The sequence below is a fragment of the Vigna unguiculata genome, chromosome 9 (assembly GCF_004118075.2).
Source record: "Vigna unguiculata cultivar IT97K-499-35 chromosome 9, ASM411807v1, whole genome shotgun sequence".
Taxonomy (NCBI): domain Eukaryota; kingdom Viridiplantae; phylum Streptophyta; class Magnoliopsida; order Fabales; family Fabaceae; genus Vigna; species Vigna unguiculata.
The window spans coordinates 539,311-559,345 of record NC_040287.1 but is presented as its reverse complement, the minus strand read 5'-3'; the positions used below and the strand labels follow the sequence as shown (position 1 = coordinate 559,345).

At 33.5% G+C, this 20,035-nt stretch overlaps 1 protein-coding gene across 5 annotated transcripts; it reads left to right on the top strand.

Annotated features, from left to right (window-relative positions):
• The first annotated feature begins 1,145 nt into the window (after positions 1 to 1,145).
• Positions 1,146 to 19,567, top strand: LOC114164016 (serine/threonine-protein phosphatase 4 regulatory subunit 3-like). Of its 5 annotated transcripts, none has more exons than XM_028048466.1 (24): positions 1,147 to 1,458; positions 4,404 to 4,484; positions 4,980 to 5,079; positions 5,171 to 5,255; positions 5,355 to 5,404; positions 6,006 to 6,085; positions 8,434 to 8,493; positions 9,358 to 9,457; positions 9,542 to 9,619; positions 9,774 to 9,841; positions 9,964 to 10,032; positions 10,110 to 10,187; positions 10,273 to 10,368; positions 11,285 to 11,355; positions 11,904 to 11,984; positions 12,073 to 12,166; positions 13,017 to 13,115; positions 16,330 to 16,523; positions 16,614 to 16,728; positions 17,667 to 17,798; positions 17,872 to 17,979; positions 18,051 to 18,160; positions 18,241 to 18,345; positions 18,436 to 19,567. In XM_028048466.1, exons 1-24 carry the CDS (start codon positions 1,414 to 1,416, stop codon positions 18,929 to 18,931), a joined length of 2,595 nt encoding a protein of 864 aa, XP_027904267.1. In that variant the 5' UTR covers positions 1,147 to 1,413; the 3' UTR covers positions 18,932 to 19,567. The 5 variants fall into 5 exon arrangements, with proteins under 5 accessions (XP_027904269.1, XP_027904267.1, XP_027904270.1 ...); XM_028048469.1 differs by lacking the exon at positions 1,147 to 1,458 and adding an exon at positions 2,275 to 2,794 and having other exon boundaries at positions 18,436 to 18,931; XM_028048468.1 differs by lacking the exon at positions 4,404 to 4,484 and having other exon boundaries at positions 1,146 to 1,458; positions 18,436 to 18,931.
• The last annotated feature ends 468 nt before the right edge of the window (positions 19,568 to 20,035 follow it).

Genomic DNA, 20,035 nt, shown 5'->3' with positions numbered 1-20,035 from the left:
TGAATTTTAGAATTAGTCCCTCTTCGAAACTTTATACCAATTTCGTCCTTCATCTTTTGAAATGCATGGATTTAATCCTTTTTACCAAATTTTATGAAATTTATTTGACATTTTAAATGCATTTTATGATAATATTTGAGTTAACATTGAAGCAAAAATGTGTCAAACGATGTAAATAATTCAAATACTATCATGAAATGCGTTTGAAATGTCAATAAACTTAACAAAATTTGATTAAAAGGACTAAATTCACGCATTTTTAAAGATGAAGGACTAAATTGATCAAAAATTTTAATGAAAGACTAATTTCAAATTTCGCTGAAACTTGAGGGACCAAAAACATATTTAACCCTTATTTTTATATAGTGTTTAATTTTGTTTATCCTATCAAATGTGAAACTCTTAACTCACTTGGACTATTCCCAACAACACATTACACCACTACCCTTTCTTCATTGTTTCTTTGCCACTTTTTTCGCTATCAGCCTCTTCGCACCACTAAAGTGTATTGTATCCCCATTGCATTGTGATTTTCACCTTGTACACTCCCCACAGCGATTTTGCAGTGTTCTTTAATATTCGCCCTCCTTTCACGCATCATTCATCATTTTCATTTGTTTAAGCGTCATAGATTATTCTCGTTCCTCTTTGTTCGTCATAAGTTTTGTTCTCCTTTCTCTTTGTTCACCGTTGATCTTGTTCTCCTTTCTCTTTGTTCACCGTTGATCTTTTCTTCATTCCAAGTAAGCTTTTTTATTGTTTTGAATTTTTTTTAGTAATTTTATATTTTAGAAAATTATATTTGATTATTCATCATAACGAATGTAATTTTAGTTTTTATATATATAAAATTTATATTTTTATGTTTTACCTATGTAAATTTAAAATTATTAATTAATATTTTATAAAAATTAATAAATAATTATGTTATAAAAAATAAAATTAATATTATAAAATGTAGACACAAAATAAAATTTCTTTTATATATACATATCAAAATAATTTAGAAGGATGGACGGAATCCATCCGGTGACAAACACGTGTAAAGTAAACTTCAGTTGCCAATGGCGCATTAGTAATTTCAGCGGGAACATAGTGGTGTTTTCGGTATTTCACTCACGCGTATTTGTTTTCTGTTTCTCCTTTGCATAAACTAAGTCAGGGAGACACACTCTTCTTGCACGGAAAATATTATATGAGAGAGAAACAAGAGAGTGTATATGTGGAACCTTCACCATGCTACGTCAATGGCGGTTAGGGTTTCCTGTTGATTCCCCTAAGCTCGGTTACCTTGCTATAGTTGTTTTCTCCTTTCACGCTTCTTTCGTCCTCCAAACCCTAATTTGAACTCCAAAATTCAGTCTCTCTGTTTTTTTTTTTTTTTTGCTTTGAAATTTTGAGTTGCTGCATACGATGGGTGCTCCGGAGAAATCGCAGACTAACGCTAATTCGATACAGGCAAGTGTGCTTTATGAGTAGTTGAAAGCTTCTATGTTTATTCCTCGAGTTTTAGTGGATGTAATTGCATTTTGCTTTGCTATTCGACGTGGTCAGAGTTCGCATATCAATTTGTTTTATTGATGAATTAGTGAACGCGTGAGTAAGTGTTACGGCTTTTTGTATTCAGCTGGAGCGGTTTACTGTGTATTGTTAATTATCACTCAGTTAGTAGTGTCATGCTTTATACGATGCTTTAATATGTTGATATTCTTAGAAACATGAAAGGCAACGAAGTGGAGGATAGTGCTCTTGCTTGAATACGCGTTTATTCTTTTATATCGTTGGTGTGATAAACTAATAGTTGTTTTATTCCTTTGTTTTTTTTTTCTAAATTTTGGACTTTTCATTTGAGAATTTTTTAATAGTATATAGTATCTACTTATATGATGTGTTAGGAAGTAATAAAAAGTAGGATTTCCGACATAACGTTGTAATGTGATAGTCAAGGCCCTTTAAAAACTCATGATTGGATTTGGATGATTAGTTGATAATAGGTTTGTTATCGAGTGCTTATGGAGCTCTGTATAAGGGAATACAGATAGGTGTTTCTAAGATGGTATTAATGTCAATCAAAGCCTATCCTAGTAAGAGTTATTGGGTCTATTTCCATGTTCGAGATGTTAAGTCTTTAGCATGAGGAGTCCAATACTACATTTTTCTTGCAACAATGAGTTGTGGCATGAACAGTAATATGGACATATAGCACATCGACATTAGCATTTGAGTTTGCCTATGCTCAGTTTTGACAGTTCTTTAGTCACTAGTAAAGTAAAAACTCATTTAAATTAAAAAAGAAATGCTCATTCTATTATTTAACCCAGATTTTGTAGTTTCTGTTCTTTGATTGGGTTCTTGATTCTGTCTGTTAACATTTTTTGCTTGAAGCTGTATATTTTTTGTCATGAGCTGGCTGTAGCTATCAATCAAGTGCTAATAGGGCTGGAGCAGAGTGTTGTGCCACCCTGCCGCTTCTCCAACTCCAAGGGCAATTGTGTTGCTCCTGGCTGTTGCACATTTTGCGCCCAAAATTTATAGTGGCCATTACAGTCTAGAAATGACAAAAGTCAAGTTTGGCCCTGAGCACCAGCCTTTTTCAGGGATTTTTGGTGCCCAACTTGTAAAATTCCCATCATAAATCTGATGCATTTTTTTGTTCATTCTCACTTGTTTCCCTTCTGTGTGCTCTACATTTTTTTGCCATAGCTCCTGCACCTTCTTCTGTTTTGCAACTTCTGCTCCTCAACCCTCCTCTGTTCCAGTTCTGCTATGTGCAGTGCTCACTGTTGATCTTCTGGTGAGTTTTCGGATTTCTAAAGGTTGCTTCTTCATTTCCAGTGCCTACCCATCAATTTTGGCAAGTTTTCTCTCCAATATCGGGCATGTTCAAGGACCTATGTCTCTTCTCTGTCTCTCGTCCTCAATCTTTGCAAATAAGACTAAATGATTACAAGTCAAAGACACATTAGTCTTTCTTCTCTGTTTGTGCTTTTTGCACATATATAATACAACTATTTAAGCATCCTTATTAGCACAAAATGGATGTTGCGCAGAAATGGCTTATTTGGAACATGGAGCTCTTATTTTCACATTTTCTTGGACTAATATTATTCATTAAATTAAGCAGCCACATTAAATGAACAGCGTTTTGCCAAGCTTATAAACTTTTTTATCATCTGATTCAACTTTGACTTGTTCACTACTTGTATCTTACCTATCCAAGTTCAACAAAAGACCTTCCCTTGCTAGATGTGATTAGCTGCTGGGAACAAAGGATGACATTGTGTTATGTTATAAGCCATGTCCTAAAATTCTCCCTTTAGATCATCTACACTATTTTTAATGCTTTCATTGGCATGCCATTGTCTTATGTCATAAATCACGTGGTCAAAAAGGTCATTGGATCCAAGTTACTTTTAATGATTTCACTTGCATTTGTGGTCCTCCTCTTCCTACAGTTTTTGCACTATGTTATACACGACCAACAACTTATTGGAGTGTTTATTTGTTTCTTGTTGGAGACTCTATATCGACTAGAGATATGATCAAATTATAATTTAAATAAGTAGGGTGCAACCTTTATCTTATAAGTCAGTTATGCAAAGTTAGGTCCACTTTTAAGATGGCGTCAAAACCTATCCTAGCGAGGTTTAATGTGATTTATTTGTAGGTTATGTTTCACACAATCTTACAATCCTACACCCGTGTATACATTCCATTCCAGTGTTGGAAATCAATTTTGACTACAATGCCAGTTAGGAGCATTGGCCAAATAGAATGAAAATTGTAAGGAGTAGGGGAAGACCGAGAAAAACTATGGTCAAACCAATAACAGAGATTTATAGGTTAATGGTCTATCTTTGCTTGTAATGTAAGACAGAAATTTATGACATCTTATAATTCAAGCAGCCAACCATTCCTAGTGAAAACATGATTAGTTTTTGTTAAATTTAAACCCCTTCTAAAATGTAGATGTAGATACCTAGAAGGGTTTAACATCCAGAAGAAATTAGGACAACATAAAAACTGAACATTTTAATTTATTTTCATAGTCAATTATGGTCTCTGCAAAATTGTTCTCACAACTCCAATATCTGCCCTTACATGATAGGTACTTTAGAAACCCATTTTATCTATTGGAAATGTGACTTGGCAATATCCAAAACGCACTTAAACTGTTAAGAGTTATTGAAGCAGTTAATCTGCTATAAAAAGAATCAGAAAAGGTGGAATCAGTAAGATATAGGTTTGGGAAAATGAAAGAAAAAGAGGGCTTTGAATTCTGACTTAATGCAATATGGGCGTTTGGAAAAGTTACCAGGAATTTTTTTCAATATCAGTATCTTGAATGGTTGAGATGTTTACATTGACACTTTACTCAAGTATTTCTTCTTATTGGATGTCAGCGTGTCAAGGTCTATCGTCTGAATGGTGATGGCAAATGGGATGACCAAGGCACTGGGCATGTCAGTGTTGATTATTTGGAGGTTTGGACACTTATTGATTATAAAAGGTTTCACTTGTGACTAACATGTATGTTGCATATATGAGCACTTCCGTACATTGTATGTTTAACATCCACTTTATATCTGATTATGTGTATGGTCAAAGGCTTTTGTCTTCGCATTAGTGTTGATTACTTGGAGGTTTGGGCACTTTTTGATAAAAGCTTTCACTTGTGACTAACATGTATGTTGCATATATGAGCACTTCTCTACATTGTATGCTTGACATCCACTTTATATCTGATTATGTGTATGGCCAAAGGCTTTTGTCTTTGCATTTTATTAAGATAATAATTTATAGTATGTAGTTTCCTCTATGATTGGTGATAGTGATGAAATATGTTTTATTAATTTAGTGCATAAAGATGCAATTTAGAGTTGACAACAAAATCTGGTGTTAAACAGAAATAGGTGGTTGATTGATCTCAATAGTTTTTTATTGTGATGAATGAAACATCATAATATCTTATAATGCAGCGATCGGAAGATCTGGGCTTATTTGTTTATGATGAAGAAGACAATGAAAACATACTTTTGCATCGCATCTCTCCTGATGATATTTACAGGAAACAAGAAGGTAATGACTAGTAGTGTACCATTTGTTCTTGAAGCATACCAAGGTTCACTGTGTATGTCAGTTTGATGGTGGACACTACTTTGTCATGCAGATACAATTATTTCATGGAGAGATCCAGAATATGCTACTGAACTTGCACTTAGCTTTCAAGTCCCTGGTGGTTGCTCTTACATATGGTAGCATATAACTATTAAAATTCAATTACTTCACATCTTTCTCTATTTTTTTTTTTCTGCTATGGAACTGATCTTAACTCATATACTTGTTTTATTCAGGGACCATATTTGCAATGTGCAAAGGAATATGAATTTTAATACTTTAAATAGTAAGTAATGAAAAATTTGAATCTTATTATTCTCTCTTTGTACCGGATGTTGTTTACATTTTTTATCTACTAAATATCTCATTAACTTTTAGAATTATTGAAATTTTTTAATACTATTTTAATTCCTGTATATTATTTTATTGTTAACTTTATTATTAATGAAAATATAACTCAGGATTTTTTTTTTTTGCTTCTGCTACTATATGCCTTTGTTTTAGTGATTTATTTATCTGATGTTCTGATTCTTAATTTTAAACAATTACTGCTTTACCATTTAAATGCCATTTGGTGCGGTACATGGAATTCCTTCTTGAACTGGAGTAAATAAAGCACTCCTTCTTACTATGGTGTAAAATTCATATGGTATGACTGTATTGGTCCTGGAGCTGAGTTGATGCAACCATTATTTTGGGTGTAGATTGCTGCAGCTTGTGTATACATTCTATGAGAAACTGTCAAGTTTTACTTTTTGTAGGCATGACTATTTCAATAAATTTAAACTTATAGTTAAAGACAAAAAGGAGGGGGAAGCGATTATATTGCTGAATTGTTTTGTTCGGTGCTTTATGGACTTGGTCTTGCTGTTTGCTGTATATTTCAGGTGAGGCATTTCATAGTGTGAACAGTGAGTCAAGGGACTTGCCCACAGTTGAATTGTCAACACTTCCGTTGATTCTTAAGGTTTGAAAGTACTTGTTTTAGTTGCTTTACAACCTTCGTTTGTTTAATTGAAATTCATCCATCCATTCATGCAAGTTTTTGATTTACTTTTTGGAACCATTTTTGCGTGCAATTATCATTAGTTTATGGAATTACCACCAACAATATGGCAAATTAAACCCCACATTATCAATCACAATCTTTTCATCAACTACCTTACCTTGCACCCTATATCCCAACCTTGTTCTCATACGGCCTTTCAACAGAACTTTACAGAGGGAAGCTACTACTACACCTCTATCTATATATAGGTAGAACATACTATAATATCAAATAGAAAAGGTGCAGACTTAACTTTCTTCCCTTATTCCTTCCGAATGCCTATTGTAGTTCCTACTTTGGAATCTCGCAGGAGAATAAAATAGTAGAATCAACTAGGGATTCTATCTGGACTTAAACAGTATCAGCTAACTGACACTGAGAATAAAGAAAGAGAACAGAGAATGATAAGGTAAAAAGGTCATTCATAAAATTGACTCAAACAATGGATTCACTACTAATTATTTTGCTTTGGTAGTGTTCCTGATCACTTCTAGTGAAATTTTATTAGCTGAACCTATCCTACCATCTCTGAGCTGAGGGTATGAAAGAAAAGGAAACAATTCTCCTCCAAGGGTTTTCCTTCTACAATGTGCTGCTGCCCAATTCACAAATAACAAAGCTGAATAAATCCTTCTACCTTTGTTCCCTCTATTTATATCTGGCTAACTTCTCTAACTAACTAACTATTCTAACTTATCCAACTAAATATCTCTTCCCTTATGTCTAATTCCTAACACAAAGTCCAATTCTGATCATCATTTTAGACCAACAACCTGGTCGTCCATTAGCCAAAGTAGAGTTTGCTTGACAACCTGATGTTAATGAACTATCCTAAACAAAAATTTCAGCCTATAATTATAGATTTTTTGATAAAAAGAATCTATAAAGAGAAAAAGGAGAGACACAGGTGCAAGCAGATACAAAATCTTCAAAACTATACCCTAAAAAGAAATGTAGCAAACATGCAACACTGCATACTAATTTCTTTGTACCTGAACCGAAGAGGCAACCCCTAATTAGAGCTTCAGCAGAATATTACAGAGAAGCTTTGCAGACTACACAATCCTTGATGAATGTGGCACTTGTCCAGGGAAAAATTCTAGCATTTCTCCCGATCCCTATCCACCAAGTAAATTTAAATGAAGAACGAGGCCAAAATCATTTGGCATCTCTATTGGTTTCAAAGCCTCTCAAAATAGTAGAGGAGCTTCTGGAAATCCTTGCGGAAAAACTGATCTTTATCAACACCACCAAACAAGAAACTGTTCAGCATTGTCAAAAACAATTTAGAAGCATTGCCATAGATCAATCTGGTGTGCTACACAAAAATCAGGAGACAAACTTGTAAGAGTTAGTGAATTTAAAGTAAATCATTGGTATTATTTTGGATTAGGACAGCAGTCCAAACAAGATATTTAACTTTTAAAGGAGCAATTTATTTACTAATTGAGTCATCAGAAAGGAAGTAATTGTTGTTAGGAGATAAAGTGATAAACTGGAAAATAAGATTTGCTTCAAAATAATCTAACTGTCAAATTACCAAGTTCTCTTATCTGGATTTGATGATATATGGATAAAATTCAACTGAGTATAATTTGGAGATTACCGTATACATAAAAAGAAAAATCCCAAGAGATGGTAGAATCAGAAGAGTAAAATTGAACTATAGGAGCATTTTGGACATTATATTGGCAGACAGGTCTATGGAAAATGTCCGACATTTCTCACCCTATAGTCCTTGTGTAGTTTAATATGGGAACCATCACCCAAGCCCAAGGAAATAAAAGATCTAAAACAAGCTTGACCTTGTGAAGTGAATTCCATGGGCTAGCATGCAATTCTTATTTGATGGATTGATACCCCTCTCATTAGAATGCAAATTGTACTTTTTTTAGCCTGAAGGCTATAATTGGGGTGGGAATTAGCATGAATTGTCCTAATAGGATATATTTTATATGTAATAATTATTGAGCATTCTATTTAGTGTATGAAATTGATCAATGATTTTTGTTTATATAAGCATCAATATGTATGCATTATTCGTGTGATTTATTTCTTACAGTGTCATTTACAAGTTAATAGTTTTTGTTGCACACACTTTTTGTGTGAATTGTTGTTGCAAAACACATATTGGTGTAGCTTGTAATACACAATTTGTGGTAGATATTATTGTACTTCAGTTGAATTTTGGCGCAGTGTTATTTTTTTTGATTGTTTAAACTTATCTATCAAGCTTCAGTGAAGTTAATCCTCTTTTTTGTTCACAGATGGTGGTTGAGAGTTGCAATACAGATCAATCACGGCTTGCGGAACTAATTTTAAGTGATGTAAGATGAAATAAATCACTTGTATATGTGCATGCATTCTCTTCATAGATTAGTCTCCTTCATTGTAAATGATTTGGGATCAACCAGTAATTAAAGGACTGAAGGATAAGACACACTAGATAGTTAATTTTGAGTCATCCATGACTTCTCATGCAAGTAACATTTGCAGTTTTTTCTTACTCTAAGTTGTTCACTTTCTTATCTTTAAATAAATTTATATGAAAGTCACCATGGATTATAAAAATTTGGGGTATGTTTTTTATCGTTTTTTGGTAGAGAAGTTTGCTTTCTGATTTTTCCAACCAAGTTTCAACTTGTATGGTATGGTAATTGATATTTATCACCCAGTAATTAAAGGACTGAAGGATAAGACAGACTAGATAGTTAATTTTGAGTCATCCATGACTTCTCATGCATGTAACATTTGCAGTTTTTTCTTACTCTAACTTGTTCACTCTGTTCTTATATTTAAATAAATTTATATGAAAGTTACCATGGATTACAAAAATTTTGGGGAATGTTTTTATCGTTTTTTGGTAGAGAAGTGTGCTTTTTGATTTTTCCAACCAAGTTTTCTACATTTATGGGTATAGTAATTGATACTTATGTGATACTGATGATGGTTATGCTGCTGATTTACTCGCACCATTATACCAACGTGAATTACTATTTACCAAGTCTTATATTGTTTGCAAATTTAGAAAGATTACGTAGTCAATCCTATTGCATTTTTCCCTTTTTGTTCTGAAGTTTACACATCTCAACGATCATCTGTATGTAAGGGTGCCTTAAAACTTATAAATATGTAAATTCCTTCCATTTTCCTTCTAGATTTACCTTTTTTATTTTGTATTTCCCATGCAGCAAGATTTTTTTAGGAAACTTATGGAAGTATTCAGAGTTTGTGAAGACTTGGAAAATATGGATGGCCTTCACATGATTTTCAAAATAATCAAAGGGATCAGTCAGTATTCACTTTTATGCCATTTTTAGTTCCCTTTTGTTGAATTTTTTGTCACTTTTGATATATATGTTTGTTCGCTTGCAGTTTTGCTTAACAGTACACAAATTTTTGAGCATTTATTTAGCGATGAGTTAATGATGGACATTATTGGTACCCTTGAGTGTAAGTTCGTTCTACACTTTTTTTCTCAAACTAGTGAAATGCGTTTTTTGGTATTTAGACATTACATCCTATTGTGTTTTACGCATTTTTGAATGTAAGTAGTGAAAAACACTAAAAGTGGTTTTTTCTTTGAATCCATTGTTATGTTATTTAGATGATCCAAAGGTTCCCCATGTCCAACGTCATCGTAAATTCTTAAAGGAGCATGTTATTTTTAAAGAGGTATATTTTTGTGATCTGATTATCTATTCTATTTTGGGAGAGAATCCAGGTGGTAGGTATCTCTTGGTATGCCAGGAAATTTTTACTTCTTTCTCATAGTATTTACCTATTTTCTTTTGTAGGCCATACCTATAAGAAACTCAATTGTGTTATCTAAGATACATCAGACATATAGAGTTGGTTTTTTGAAGGTTTGCTCCTTCTAAGCCTTTTCTTGTTTACTCTATTTATTTGTAATTTGGTTCTTACCTTCATTTTCTGCTTTTAGGATGTTGTTTTGGCTAGAGTTTTGGACGAGGCCACTGTTGCTAATCTTAACTCCATAGTACATGCAAACAATGCCATTGTATGATTTTGGTTTGTATGGAAAGAAGGTTTACATTTAATATAGCAACTGTTATATTTTGTTTTGACTCCTCTGTTATTTTTAGGTTGTTTCTTTATTGAAGGATGACAGCACATTTATCCAGGAATTGTTTTCTAGGTTAAAATCACCCACCACCTCTCCTGAATCAAAGAAAAATATGGTAATGACAAATACTAGTTTGCTATTTCCAGCATGACATTGCTATTTCATTAGTTGACATTTCCCCTCATGGTGGCATAGCTTATTATTTGTGTGTGCAGTCACATTTGATGAATTTTTACTAAGAGAAGAAATGGAATTCCAGTGTGAGGTTATGCCAATAAATGGTTCCTGTTGTTCTCTACACTTTGTTTAGGTCATTATTCTATTAACTATTGATCTTTTATGCTCCCCCCTCTCGAATCTGACTTTGTTTCAAAACTTTGGAAAATATGCATTGTATTTTATTCAAGGTACCAACCCCGAAAACTGTTGTGTTGTTATTCAAGGTACTAGTAGTGATAGATTTATAGAAACTCGTGTAAAGAATATCGTAGTTATCTATTATCTGAATCTGTGACCTATTATTTTAATGGAGCCTTGGCTAGTAACCGACTCCTATCTGACAGCCCTAATGGAATACAGTTCAGTTAGTTAGCATTGTAGAACAATTTAGAAGAACAGAACATGTATGGACTCGGTAAAGTACCATGATAAACATGTATGGAAAGATTACAATTTACAGTACATTTTGCAGTTCTGCCAGACAGAACTTATAGAGAGAAAGAAAGAAGTTATGAGCAGTTATGGGTGGTTACAAACTAGTGTAACCTCTGAAAATTGAAAAATAAAGAGAAAATAGAAAGAAAAAAAGAAATACAACTGTATTACAAAATAAGAAAAAACAAACAACAAACAAACAATAAACATATAACATTAATAGCCTGCTTGACCTTTATTCGTATTTATGTATGAGTATATCAAAACAGTGTTTCTCCTATCTTGTGTTAAATTTAATGTTAATGCCATTTTTTATGTTCATAATTGGCATTACTGGTGATTCTTATATTATTGTTGCCTCTCCATATGGTGGACAGGTCCATTTCTTGCATGAGTTTATTAGTTGTAGCAAGAGCTTACAGATGGTGCAGCAGCTTCGGCTCTTTCGGTATGTAGCATGTGGTGTGGTACAGGTTGCAGTTGACACCAATTGCTTTTGTTTGATTGCATTCTTGGTGTAGTTATTTAGGCAGATTGTGGTATTCTTGTCAAGTTTGCTTTTTGTTTTTTGTAAGGAAAATTTGATCAAGCATGTCTAAAAGTTCTACTTCTTCTTGCATGGTAATGGAATCTTCAATAGTGGATCTATGAAGGCTTGCATATGCTTTTTATTTTTCTTACTCCATGCTTTTTATTTTTAAACTATCATCATACGTGTTTATAGAAGATTTGATATCTTCAGTCCTGGTAATTTTACGACAGTTAACATCTTTAGAAAGCAAATTCTATGTATAATTATCAAAGCCATCTCTATGAAAGCACTTCATTGGGGTTTTTATTAGGAAGCTCTCACATTTATTTTTTTGACATGTAGCATAAATGCTTTATTATTCTACCTGAATTCCTGGTTATTTATTATTTTTATTTTTCTATTTGTTCTGTTATTGGGATCTTATTAAATTTTATTGGTCCGTTGATTTGAATATATCTTTGTAGAGATCTGATGAATGAGGGGATCTTTGACGTCATCTCTGATGTACTCTTACAAAGTCAAGACAAGAAGCTTATGCTTACTGGGTACTGATGCCTCCTTTTTGGTTTTTACTTTTCTGTCTGACATTCATAGTGATTAATTATTAAGAGGGCAATGTTGTGATGGTTGCAGAACAGATATCGTCATTCTCTTCTTGAATCAGGATCCTAATCTTCTGCGGTCTTATGTTGTTCGAGAGGAGGGAATTACACTTCTTGGACTATTGGTAAGTTTTTGCATGGAAATGAAGTCACATTCTTTCTAGATGAATGCTGGCGGAAATTGAATGTCCATGGTGTTTGTGTGTGTGACTTTCTCCTTTTATGTACGCATTAGAGCAACTAGGAACTGTAAGATGCATTTTATTAAGAGTAGAGTAAACTAGGTGCTGATGTACGCATTAGAAACAATAGATACAGTAATCAGTGATAAATTTTGTATAATTCTCACTATTCATGTCCTGCTTCAATTTTCCACTAGACAATCTGAGTTGTTGACAAAGAGCAAAGTAATCAAGGGTGTGACCGTGATATCTTTTTATTATTTTAAATATTCTGTGTAAGTGCTTTTTAAAATTTGTTGAATCTGTTAATTGTCTATGTAAAGTGCTAAACCCCTCCTGAATTTAAATACTTGATAAGTAGACCATTGTTGTATTGTTTATGAAAGTTTGGTTGAAGTTAAACTGAAAGTTGTACCAATATATTGGCCTTTGTTCCTGATATTAGTTTAGCCTTAATAATAAATGGAAATAATGGATATTAAATTAAAAGGACTATCGGGATAATATATCTATTTATTATTCATTTAAATATTCTTAATAAATGCTTTTAAAATTTGTTGCATCTGTTAATTTTCAATGTGAAGTGTTGAACCCTAAATTTAAATACTTGATAAGTAGTCCATTGTTGTATTGTTTACAAAAGTTTGTTGGAAGTTCAATTGAAAGTTGCACCAATATATTTTACCTTTCTAAATAATATATCGAAATAACCTTCGGTACACATGCTCAGTAAAAATGTGAAAATGCGGATTCTGAATAGTAGTTTTGTTTAATTAAGTTCTTTAACGTACAGGTTAGAGGCATGATAACAGATTTTGGGGATGACATGCATTGCCAGTTTCTTGAGATTCTTCGCAGTCTTTTAGACTCATGCTCATTTTCTGGAGCACAGGTTTGATTTTGCCTTTTTCTCTGATCTCTCAATTTTGCCTTGCTTTCTAACTGATTTTTTGCTTGGCCCAAATGAGTCTACTGTATGGAAGTGAGATTTCATTTTTAATATTTTAGAACTTACTTCAACTTTCAATCATATTTTAATTTACATTTAAAAATTGCATTTCTTGAATTTAAACTACACTATTAATTATTGTTATTATAAGTATGCTTAGGATGGATCTATTCACATAACTAGGAGTCCTCCCCCGTTTTATTTTTTAAATGTTTCAATGTGTGTTTGTGTATATATTAAAGGTCCTATTTATTAAGGGGATTTGATTATAAAATTGTGATATTTAAGTATTTGTTATCTTTTTTTTTTTTTTTTAATTTTTTATGTTCATTGTGAAGATAATTAATGTCATTTCCCCTTCTTCAGACAAATATTCTATTTCCCTTTTTATAGTCATCATTATAGAATTCATTGTGTTTTTTTAATATTTTTAGCAGAATACTTGAGTATTATTTATTTTCCTTTCTAATAGTTTTTTTCTTCTATAATCCACTAATGCAATTTGAAAGGCTATAATAAATTATTACATTGGCAATCTAATTACTTTCCTTTTATAATGATATGATTGTAAGTTGATTTTAGAGTAAGTCTTGATAATGAAAAAAACTCATGAGCACTATTAACATCTTGAATTTTGGGACATATTAACAATTATTCTATCATTCTATCACTATTCTTATATTTTCTTTTTTTTTTTTTTATCGATCTTAGCCAAGAAACATAACATTCTTGTACTATTTTTTGACAATTTTAAAGCTAATTCTACTCAATAATTGTTTGCTAATATCTTCATAGAAGGCAATTCATTGAAAAAAATAACTCATTTTGATTTAATATATTTTTATTGAACAATTAATTGAACTTATTCATAAAAGATTATGGTTAATGTGTATGGGTGTTTTAATTATAAAGATGAAGGTTCTTGGTGACATCTGAAATTAATGTCTTGAGGACAGAAATAAATATGAACATTTCATGTAAAATTTAATACTTACATGTAGTTGAAGGTTTTAGATTGAAAAACAGTGTGTTCATGCACTCTACTAATGTGCGTGTGTGTGTAAATGAGTAATTAACAATACAGCTCTGCAAATCATAAATAAGGGCTGCTGCCTTGATATACTAGCTATAACAAAAGTAGCTTTATGAAAGCTATATGACAGAAGATAATCATTATTCAACACTTTCCTCAAGTTGGAGCATATAAATTGCATGTACTAAGCTTGGAACATATAAATTGAATTTGAAGTCCTCCCAATGATTTGGTCAAAGTATATGCAAGTTGATCACTGGAATTGATAAATTCAGTACTAATTTCCTTGGATAACAACTTCTGTAGAATAAAGTGACAATCAATCTCAATATGTTTAGTTCTTTCATTGAACATTGGATTAGTTTTACTGTGAAGGGCTGTTTTATTATCACAATGTACCTTCACTTGTTGGACTCCACAATTTTAACTCTTGAAGTCGTCTACAATAACCTTGTTCAACAGCCCTTTTGTATACCTCAATGCGTATAACAACATTCCACTCTAATACTAGGTTGAAGGTTTTAGATAGTGCATGTTCATACACTCCTGCTGTGTATTTATATATAAAAATTTAAATATTTGACAATACAACTCTGATAAATCATAAAGGCTACTGCCTATATGGTATACTAGGTATAACAAAAGCAGCTTTAAAAAAGCTATATTAAACATATATTTATCAAATAGACCTCCTGCGCCGGTTTTAAAAGCTTTAGCAGTGCTCCTTAGTCCTATTTTTAGCCTTCTATTCCAGTTTCATTCTACTTGAAGTTGTCGATACTAAAGGTTGGAATCACATCTCAGCTTTTGAAATGGCTTTCTTATTTTTTCTCTTCTCTATGTCTAACAGCCTCATGAACCAACTATCCCAAAAGATTGAGTTGTTAAGTGAATATACATGAATGTAATTATATTGACATATCTAATATCTAATACCTATGGAGAAAGTGCCTTGGTGTCTAAAATGGACAGATGAACCAAACCAACGGTAACCCAATGTATGGTAAGTGCTGCCATATATATTTGGCTATGACTTGTGTGTGATTGAATGGGATGGTTTAGTGACAGCAATATTGTTTATCATGGTGATTTAGGGAGCTACAAAGTGTATTGGTTGGAGGGAATATATAGAAAGGATTTGATGATCATTAATTTAGTTGGTTGATGATAATCAATTTTGTTGGCTCATCTCTGCTCTTGATAGTGTTGGAGATTCAACATCAACTAATGATATCAACAAATTAGAGTGTACAAGGGGAATGTACACCTCACTTTACAAGTAGTAGGCTTGAGTTAGGTTCAAGTTAACTTCTTAAAATGTGATTAGTGACTATTCTAGCGATTGTTGTTGGTTCTATTTTGTTATTTGCTATTGAGTTGCCTAATATGTTCAGTCTGTTGTGTAAGGAGGTGAAATCACACATTGATTAAATATGTGACAAACTTTTAGTATACAAGAAGATGCAACCCTCATCTTATAAGTAGATTTTGTGGTGTTGAGTTTTTCTAAGAGCTACAATGCAGCTTCCTGTTACTGCTTAGAAGAGGTTGCATCTTTTGATAATTGGATTGGTAGGGGTCTGTGGGACTCCACAGGTAGTTGTTGGAAGAAATTACTGTGAAGGAATTAGACAGGCAGGCTTCTAATATTATTTCCTTGAATTGAGTCATGTGCTACTATTTTATTTTTTCCTTTTCTCGTTTACTCTTCCAGCATTCAAGAATTCTAGAACACATTTCTTGTGAGTAGTAGGAGTTTTCATATTGACTATTGACATGACTAAAATAGTGTATTAAATGAGGGTGTATCCCTCCCGCTTTGAGCTATTTTTTGATATACTAGACTGTCCAATTAGTTATTCTGTTTGCTTGTCGTGCAACTTTTACATTCAGATGTTGGACAAGATAGATTGTTGAAATCAATTGTGGGATTGGTTTCTTTCTCTTATTTCTCATTTGAGTTTGTTTGCGCAGGTTGCAAATTTTGAAAATTGAGTTGTGTTAATTTAATGTGTTGATTTTTGTTTGAGAAGCTGGTATGCTATGCGTTAATGTCTCAGTCTTGTGTTATTAGATGGTTATACTGGAGTTTTTTTTTATTAACTTTTCAGTTTTACTTGACAGAGGGATACTATTATCGATATTTTCTATGAGAAGCATCTGAGTCAACTGATTGATGTGATAACAGCATCATGTCCTACAGAAAATGTTCATGTGAATAGCCAAATAAAGTGTCAGAGTGGGACAAAGCCAGAGATTCTATCAAACATATGTGAATTGCTATGCTTTTGCGTCCAACACCATCCATACAGGATAAAGTATTTCCTTCTTGCCAGGCAGTAATCTGAATGACTTTATGTTGTTGACCGCTTAATGTGAATGAGACATGGGTCTCTGTTTTTTTGCAGGTGTAACTTTCTTCTGAATAAAGTAACGGATAAAATTCTATTGTTGTCACGGAGAAGAGAGAAATACCTTGTTGTTGGCGCTGTTCGGTTTGTTCGTGCTATTCTCTCCCGTCATGTATGTTTAAATGTTTGTGCAGATATTGTCTGTTTTGACTTTGGCCAGTGCAAATGCCAGAGTGAAGATCCCCCTTCCCCAACACTATATTGTATTAACTCAATCTTGACATTCTGCCACAGGCTTGTAATTTTATGGTTCATATGTCTTACACATACATACAGCCTTATATCAACAGCAAATAAAAACCCTTCTCCCAACCAACCATTACAGAATGAACCTTGATACCTTATTATTTATTTTTAAGGAGGCATATTTACTGATTTATTTCTTTTTTAGGGTAAGGCATATTGACTATTAATGTTAGTGAATTAATCTTGAGAATGGTCTGAAATTATGAAATACAGAGTGGATTATTCGAAATCAATTGTATGTGGAACCTATAACATTTTATTCTGTTATTTCCTTCCATAAGCTTCTATGGATGAATTGTTGAGTTGTACATTTTGTCTGGAGCTTATTGCAGTAAATTTATTGAGAAGGGAACTAGGGTTGAGGACCTTGGAGTATGAAATCTTGGCTGTTTGGGAGCATCTTCTTTCTTGATAACTGTAAAAATACCTGTAATTTTTTTCTTTTTAATCAGGCTGTTCTCCGACCTTTCATTTTCAAGAGGGGAGGAAGGTACCAATTAGCCAGAATGTAACTTTTGGGCAATTTAGTTACGTTGTTATAGCTGCATTAAGTTGTTTATGCTGGTAGCTTTAATGTAAATTGTCATCACTAAATTCTTTTGTATGATTTGTTCTCGTGGTATTATTTTGAAACTCAACCTTTAAGATAGTTGGTTGAATTTTTTTATGTGAAACTAATTATTTTGTTTTAGGATATTACTGCTTGATTCTATTTTTTTCATCCCTTTGTTTATTCTTGTTTCTTGTGAATGTGGTTAATTGTCTCTTGCAGTACATGTAACAGTTTGGAGTGTTGCCCTGCAGGATGAGCATCTTATAAATCATTTCGTTAGAAGTGATCTTCTGAAACCAATTGTAGATGCCTTTGTTGCTAATGGTAATCGCTACAATCTGCTCAATTCAGCTGTTCTTGAGCTTTTTGAGTATATTCGCAAGGTATCAATCTTTTATATGTATTCATTCTTCATTACTTCGAGCAGTTTTGAACTGATAATATTGTATAATGCAGGAGAATATGAAATTATTGCTGAAGTATATAGTTGATTCTTTCTGGGACCAGTTAGTGAAATTTGAGTACTTGGTTTCCATTCATTCATTGAAAATAAAATATGAGCAGGTATTTCCAATTTTCGTTTACCCAAACTCTACGAAGTACAGTTGTTGACTAAAGATATGTGCTTGCTTCAGTATTTGGATAATGATGGGATGAAAGGGACTTCTATTATGAATGACATTCGAAGACGACTTGATGAGCGTGCTCCTGAGAAAGAAGAGGAAGACTACTTTAACGAGGACAGGTATATATCCTCTTTCACATTTATAGTAGGAGATTTTATATAACTGGCATTGAGTCTCCAGATATTTGGTTGTTAATCAGTGATGAGGAGGATACGGCGTCTGCATCCAATTCACATAATCAAAAAGTGAAACAACGGCAACATGCCTTATCCAATGGAGATGCTGAAAGCTACTCAAAGTTAAGGTATACTTGTTTTTATTGTATTTTATTGGTCTGTTTAATTTGCCCAACATCATCTTCTGAAAGGTATAATACATATCTCATGATTTTCAGTCCAAGATCCGGTGGGTTGGTTGACTATGATTATGATGAGGATGATGAAGACTACCGGCCACCACCAAGGAATAAGCCAGAAGCATCTGAAGAGTATGAAGGAACAATGGAGTCTCTCAGGCTGAAAAGAAAATTGACAAAAGTCGAAATTTTACAGATGCCGAAGTTGTCTAAAACTTCAAAATCTAAAGATCGTGTTTTGGCTGCCTTATGTTCAACTTTGGGCCAGGCTGTGCTACCTCGTAACAAACCTTTAGTCAACTTTATTACTGTTCCTTGTATAGAGGACAATCAAGAAAAGGAACATGTTTCTGGAAGCTGCTGTGAGAATAGCAATGCCTCGGCTGAGGTAAACCTTTTAGAGAAAGAAACTGTTGCGTCTAGAAATTCTTCTGATAGGTTGTACGGCTCATCTGACAATGGACATTTGGGTGGTGAGGAACACACAATGGTTTCACCAAAATCCCCGCCAGAGATGGCTGTTACTGGATCTTAAGATTTTCAAACCAGAGTCAGGCGGATAGTTTGGGGTCAATGGATTTGCTGGTGTAAAGTGGTTGCTGTGCTAATGTGAGAATTGCATTCTACTAATGGGGTAAGTTCTGATTATTCATTCTAGGGATGAATTGTGGAAATGCTGTACAGTGCAAGATATTATACAGCAACTTCGATCTGCTCCTATGTTTGGTAGGCTTTTCGGGCTTTGAGCATGGTAACTGTTGCATTTGTGTAACATTCACCAGCAATAATTCTCGTTTACCTTTCCTTCTCAACCTCTTACAGCTCATTTTTCGATTCTGCCGAGGATTCTGGGTTGGGGGGTTTGATCACCTTATCATTATAAAAGTTATATCAACTTATAGATAGAGGGCGCCAATATTCGCCCTACACAGGTTTTACCTTTTTTTCCCTCCCCAATATTGGTGGTGAATGTGATATATAGGGATATGTGCAGTGTTTTTCTGGGGCCATTTTTTCGCAAATGTACTAGGAAGAAAACATGATCCGATGTAAATCTAATGAATTGTAACAGTTGCATTGGACCTGCCCTATAGTTCTGCCATCGTAACTAAATTACGGTGGTTAGTTTTCGCCGAAGATCGCTTCTTAATGCTTTATGTGGATTTTCCAGCATGCTGTCCTTGAGGTAAAACTCTGGTGGTGACTGATTGGCCTAACTTTTACCATTGCCATGAAACCCTTGATCTTGTCGCCACTGTAGGAGTTAGATCTTGAAGGGCCAAATATTACGGATCGAGGGTTTCATGGCAATATAAAACATAATTTTGAATTCAAATAGGTTTTTGAAATCAAATAGGTTGCGCAATTACTAAAGTTTCTGGTAGAAAATCTCCGCCGTTGATGATGTCTTTTGGCTCAAACTGCGGTCATAGACTATAGATGCTTCAAAACTTTTGTTATTATTGTAAACGTCTCGATCCCGGTAGCTGGCATTTCTCAATTTCGGTGTGCATTGGATGAGTGATCCGTGGCGGAAACAACCTTAGCCCCGTGTGTCAGCGCTGAGCCTACAGAAGAGTACTACAAACTATTTACGTGTACATCTTGAACATTTATTCATCCTACAAGCACATTTTAT

Excerpts from the sequence above, each read along its gene's own strand:
- LOC114164016 (XM_028048466.1), top strand. The coding sequence starts at position 1,414 with ATGGGTGCTCCGGAGAAATCGCAGACTAACGCTAATTCGATACAG. Across the intron at positions 6,086-8,433 it reads CACTTCCGTTGATTCTTAAG|ATGGTGGTTGAGAGTTGCAA; the intron begins GTTTGAAAGTAC and ends TTTTGTTCACAG. Across the intron at positions 10,369-11,284 it reads CTGAATCAAAGAAAAATATG|GTCCATTTCTTGCATGAGTT; the intron begins GTAATGACAAAT and ends TATGGTGGACAG.